The 6,181-nt window shown below is 49.2% G+C and overlaps 1 protein-coding gene across 1 annotated transcript; it reads right to left on the reverse strand.

The window, feature by feature from the left end:
• Positions 1–365: 365 nt before the first annotated feature.
• LOC139227169 (myeloid-associated differentiation marker-like protein 2) lies at positions 366–5,768 on the reverse strand. The gene has a single exon (XM_070858232.1). It carries the CDS (start codon positions 5,746–5,748, stop codon positions 4,852–4,854), a length of 897 nt encoding a protein of 298 aa, XP_070714333.1. The 5' UTR covers positions 5,749–5,768; the 3' UTR covers positions 366–4,851.
• Positions 5,769–6,181: the final 413 nt, after the last annotated feature.

Below are 6,181 nucleotides of genomic sequence, written 5' to 3' on the forward strand. Positions count from 1 at the left end.
GGTGGGCAGAGGAAACATTTCAAGGACACCCTCAAAACCTCCTTGATAAAATGCAACATCACCACCAACACCTGGGAATCCCGAGCCAAAGACTGCCCTAAGTGGAGGAAGAGCATCCAGGAGGGCGCTGAGCACCTCGAGTCTCGTCGCTGAGAGCATGCAGAAACCAAGCGTAGGCAGCGGAAGGAGCATGCGGCAAACCAGACTCCCCACCCACCCTTTCTTTCAACCACTGTCTGTCCCACCTGTGTCAGAGACTGTAATTCCTGTATTGGACTGTTCAATCACCTAAGAGCTCACTTTTAGAGTGGAAGCAGGTCTTCCTCGATTTCGAGGGACTGCCTATGATGATGATGTGGATTTAAACCACACCCAAGACTTGAGCCCATGAATCTAGACTGACACTTCAGTGCAGTACTGACAGAGTGCTGTATTGTCAGAGGCGGTGGAGTCCGTTAGATAACACAGTAAAGCAAGGCTCCATCTCACTGTTCAGGTGGATGTAAAAAAAGATCTAAAGAAGCAGCAGGAGGAGGCCCAGTGACCTGGCCAATATTCGTCCTGTGGTTGACACCATTCACCTCGTTGCTGTTGGTGGGAACTCGCTGTGCTCAAATTGGCTGCCGTGTTTGCATGGATAACAACAGGGACTACACGGTACAAGTCATTCGTTGGTTGTGAAACGCTTTTGGGACATCCTGAGGATGCGATAAGGTGCTATATAAATGCAAGCAATGTTCTCACTAAGCTGTGCAGACGCCCAGCTACATGGTAATCTGCAAGGTCCCACTCACCAGCTTTTACCTTGTACATACCGTGCATGCGCAGAAATTTAAAGGAACTGTGCATTAAAAGAAATAGTCCACGCAGAACAAAGTGCAGCTCGCAGGGAACATCGAATGCAAATGCATTCTTTTTGGGGGGGTGGGGGGGGCAACTGGCATTTTCACACAACAAGCAGAGTTTGACAGTAATAATAAGAAAAAGCAACAACAACAAAAACAACTGCAGAGGCTTGAAATGGAAACATTTTCTGATTTTGTTTCAGTGCCTCGAGTATTTGGTGTTTTTGATTCGAATGACTTTCTATTCTACCCAGTTTTGACGGAAGTTCCACACCTGAAATGTCAGCTTTTGTGTTCTCTCCACAGATGCTGCCTGACCCGCTGGGTGTATCCAGCACTTTCTCTTTTTGTTTCACTGCAATAGGAAAATCAGCTTTCCCTGCATCTGATAACAATTTCATGTATCGTAAGGCAGAAGATACAAACACGAGGAAATAAGTAGCTTTTATTTTTGTACATGGTGCACAGAGTGTCTACAAATGTGCTGTTATTCCAGGATGAATTGAAGTTAATTTTAATTATAATGTTTACTGTATTTTTTTCAAATAACATGTACTTTTTATTGATCTTAAATGAGAGTTCATTGCAGTGTTATTATGCTATATGCTATGCTACAGCACTCAACAAGCTGGACACCATCCAGGACAAAGCAGCCTGCTTGATTGGCACCCCATCCACCACCTTAAACATTCACTCCCTCCACCACCGGCGCACCGTGGCTGCAGTGTGTACCATCTATAAGCTGCACTGCAGCAACTCGCCAAGGCTTCTTCGGCAGCACCTCCCAAACCCGCGACCTCTACCACCTAGAAGGACAAGGGCAGCAGGCGCATGGGAACATCACTACCTGCAAGTTCCCCTCCAAGTTACACACCATCCTGACTTGGAAATATATCGGCCGTTCCTTCATCGTCGCTGGGTCAAAATCCTGGAACTCCCTCCCCAACAGCACCGTGGGAGCACCTTCACCACACGGACTGCAGCGGTTCAAGAAGGTGGCTCACCAATACCGTCTCGAGAGCAATTAGCGATGGGCAATAAATGCTGGCCTTGCCAGCAATGCCCCCATCTCCGGAAGGAATTTTTTAAAAACATACTGTTCAATATAGATACTATGACCCTAGTTCAGATTTCAAGGCACCAAATCTGAGCAGCTTTATACTTAAAATGTATCGATGCATCTATATGCAGAAGCTTATCTTGCCCAGAAAATGAGAGAGTCACAAAAGATTTCAAGCATTTGAAATTATTTTGGTTTCCTATCACACAATACAGAATACATTCAGCAGACACTGTTAACAGGCTGAGTTAGACATGCATTTCTGCGTCAGTCTCACAAATGCACGGGTCAATTTCGCTGATTCAGCTGTAATAAAACAAAGAACAGCCTTTTATCACTTACCCTGGCTGAAATTCAAATCTATTGAAAACAGCAGCCAACTGCACCACATACTCCACCTTTCCCACAGAAAACCGGCATCATTTAAACACTGGACTTAAATCCTGAGATATATACATTCAAAACAGCCCTGTAAAGCAGGCCAGCCCGAGGTAATTGCATTCTGGAAAGGCAAGCTACTTTGATAGACAATTAGTTGCTGCTAATTGGCTCGTTGCTTAAAGTGCAAACTTCTGTTATGTGACTAAATAAACTCCCGCTTGCAGGAATCCTACATCTTACCTGGTTTAAAGTGTACAGGAGCAGGCCTGTGATATCACAGTTAGTCCGATTAAGTACTTTGCAACATTCCATATATAAAAAGCAAGTCCCAAGGAAGATAGCAATATAAACCAATCACATTTCATAATTTAGAACACTTTGCTGCCTCACCTTAAAGGAGCACTGCACATACATGCAGGGAAGGTATGGGAATAGGATTAAGAGGACTGCATTTCACAGGGGCAGCATAGATGCGGTGGCCTAAGCGGCCTCCTTCTGTGCTACAAAATGCTACGACACTACTTAGTAATAACACTGTTATAACAGATTCAACTGTTAACGTGTTAGCATAGCTGAAAGTAGTGCCGCAGGTTAGTAAGGCCATAAAAAAGGCAAACAAAGCACAGGGGTTCATTTCTAGAGCGACAGAATTGAAAAGCAGAGAAGTTATGTTAAACTTGTATAGAACCTTGGTTAGACCACACTTGGAGTACTGTGAACACTTCTGGTCTCCCATATTATAAAAAAGGACCCAGGAAGCACTTGCGAAGGTGCAAAAAAAAGAATCTACTAGGATGATACCCAAACTGAGGGGTTAGGCCTATCAGGAAAGATTAAACAGATTGGGACAATTTCTCCAGAAAAGGGAAGACCCGATAGAGGACTTCAAGATTATGAAAGGGTTCGATAGGAATGACGTAGAGAAGATGTTTCCACTTTCAATTAAATATCGGACAGTCACTAAATAAATCCATTAGGGACTTCAGGAGACAGTCCTTTACCCAGAGAGTGGAACTCGTGACCACAGGGCGTGGTTGAGGTGAATAGCATTGATGCATTTAAGGGGAAGCGAGATAAACACATGAGAAAGGGACAGGAGGTTATGCTGTTGGGATTGGATGAAGAAGGGTGGGAGGGAGGTCATGTGGGGCATAAAGACCAGTATGGGCCTGTTGAGCCTGTTTCTGTGCTGCGAATACCATGTAATACTTGGTGATCATCATAGGCAGTCCCTTGGAATCGAGGAAGACTTGCTTCCACTCCTGAAGTGAGTTCTTTGGTGGCTGTACAGTCCAATACGAGAGTCACAGACTCTGTTACAGGTGGGACAGATAGTCATTGAGGGAAGGGGTGGGTGGGACAGGTTTGCCGCACGCTCTTTCCGCTGCCTGCGCTTGATTTCTGCATGCTCTCGGTGTTGAGACTCGAGGTGCTCAGCGCCCTCCCAGGTGCACTTCCTCCACAAGGCGGTCTTGGGCCAGGGACTCCCAGGTGTCAGTGGGGATGTTGCACTTTATCAGGGAGGCTTTGAGGGTGTCCTTGTAGCGTTTCCGCTGCCCACCTTTGGCTCGTTTGCCGTGAAGGAGTTCCGAGTAGAGCACTTGCTTTGGGAGTCTTGTGTCTGGCATGCGGACTATGTGGCCCGTCCAGCGGAGCTGATTGAGTTTGGTCAGTGCTTCAATGCTGGGGATGTTAGCCTGGTCGAGGACACTGATGTTGCTGAGCCTGTCCTTCCAAGGGATTTGTAGGACCCAAAGACCACAATAACTTAAAACACTTTGTGGCAAGTATGTAACCCCCCCAAAATGGCGCAGCAGTAATGGTTGTGCAAACCGAACGCCAGAGTTTACATTTCTGTGCTAATATTTGCAGGCCATTTTTGCACGATGGACAAACATATTGCAGTCTTTGAATGTGAATTTATCCGAGACTCTCATACTGCGGATAGACTCTCGTACGCTCTCCTCATTACCGTTACCTCCGTGACATTTATCATTCATTACAACACAATGTTACATTTGGGTCCAGTTGAAAACTTTAGATTAGATTCTTCCACTTAATTCCTGTCCCCGCCCACACAAACCAAAATTAATACACAAGAACAAGATGTAGGAGCGTGTGTAGGCCATTCGGCCCCTCGAGCCTGCTCCGCCATTCAATGGGACTATGGCTGATCTTCGACCTCAACTTCACTTTCCCGCAATTAAAAATCACAGTAAAATAAAGTAATAACAACATTAAAATAAATTTAAGTTCACAGGTCCTCAAAAGTATTCTGTGTGCTGTTACGATGTTGTTACCTTATATAATAACATGTTGCCCATCTCACTGTTCTCACACACATTAACTGAATATCCCTGATACCGCAGTTGAAGAATACTTATGCCAAGGTAGCCTTAAAAAGGGACCGATTGCACTTGAACTTTAACCAGGGGCCCACACTCTCCAAAACGAGATGATGTGCAGTCTTTTCCTTCACAGATGGGTGATGGGTCCCCTTCCTTTTGCCATGGAGACCCCTGGCCAACAAACAGACCGAGCCAAACCTAATGACAAAGGGGCTGCTCAAGGCTGTGCGATGTAGCGGATCCTCTGCGAGTAGATCAGGTCGACAATGTAGAGAATGAAGTTGACGTGGGTGAAGATGGCGATGACGAGCTGGCTGTCCCAGGGGCAGTCGCCCCGGGAGCAACTGCTGGGTCGCTCCATGGAGCCGTACTTGCTGTCGAAGCAGAAGATGGGCCAGACCACGGCGGCGCTCAGGTAGAGCAAGGTGGCGAAGAACGTGTAGAGGACCACCACCCGGTCGAAGGGGCACCTCAGGGCGCTGGTCCTGCCGGAGACGTTGAGGGCGATGACCAGGGCGGTGAGGATGAAACACAGAGAGTAGACCCCCACGCACCATTGGGTGGCCGTGTAGCGAGTGTACTGGCTGTCGCTCAGCAGCGCCCCGAAGATGATGCACGCCACGTACGCCTGGACCACCTTGAGCAGCCCGGACGCGGTGGCCATGTAGCCACCCAGGTGGCCGGGCTTGGCCCGGGTCAGGTGCACCTCCGCCGCGTAGGCGATGCAAGCGGCGGCCGACGAGGCGCTGGCCGAGATGCGGAAGTTGCGCGACTGGCAGTCCTGGCAGCCCAGCTCCACGAAGTAGACCGGGTAGACCACCGTGGCCGTCACGTACATCAGGGTGGCCAGCATGGCGAAGGAGATGGTGAAGTTGTCCCAGGAGATGCGCAGGCAGCCGTGCAGCCGGGTGAACTCGAAGGACAGCACCAGGGCGCTCAGCGCCAGGCAGAAGCACCAGACGAACATGCAGAAGTGGCCGTAGGCGGCGCCGAAGCCCCCGTCGTGGGCCACCAGGCTCAGGGTGATGCAGCCGAAGACGATCTGCAGCGAGCGGACCAGCCCCAGGGGCGAGAGCAGCGCCGAGATGTTGAGGAAGGGACCTCCCGTCTCCATCGCCCGCCCCGCCGCTCCGTCCTCCTCGCCTGGACCAAGATGTGGATCGGAGACAAGACTCAGGCTATTTTGGAGGCTGGGCTGGGTGACATTGCAGCAGCTGCTGTGTGTTCTGCTGCCGGCATTTGACCATTTGGCTATAAATAGAGTGACCAGCCCTCGCCTCCCAGCCACTGGCGCATCAGCGAATTCCTCGCCTCACCGTCTAATCCCACGAATGTCGGATGGGGGCTGCGACTCGCTCAGCCTCACTGAATGCCAACGCCGATTCCTGTTTACGTGCCTTTTCAAAGGGACGCCGCCTTCCCCGAAAGAGGAAGGGGGGGAAAAAAATAAACGATGGGATGCTCAGTTTGAGTTCAGCCAGGACCGGTCGGCTCCACACCTCATTACAGCCTTGGTCAGAATATAGGGGGGGGGGGGGGGGGGAAAC

Source organism: Pristiophorus japonicus, chromosome 16 (assembly GCF_044704955.1).
Source record: "Pristiophorus japonicus isolate sPriJap1 chromosome 16, sPriJap1.hap1, whole genome shotgun sequence".
In the NCBI taxonomy this organism is placed as follows: Eukaryota; Metazoa; Chordata; class Chondrichthyes; family Pristiophoridae; genus Pristiophorus; species Pristiophorus japonicus.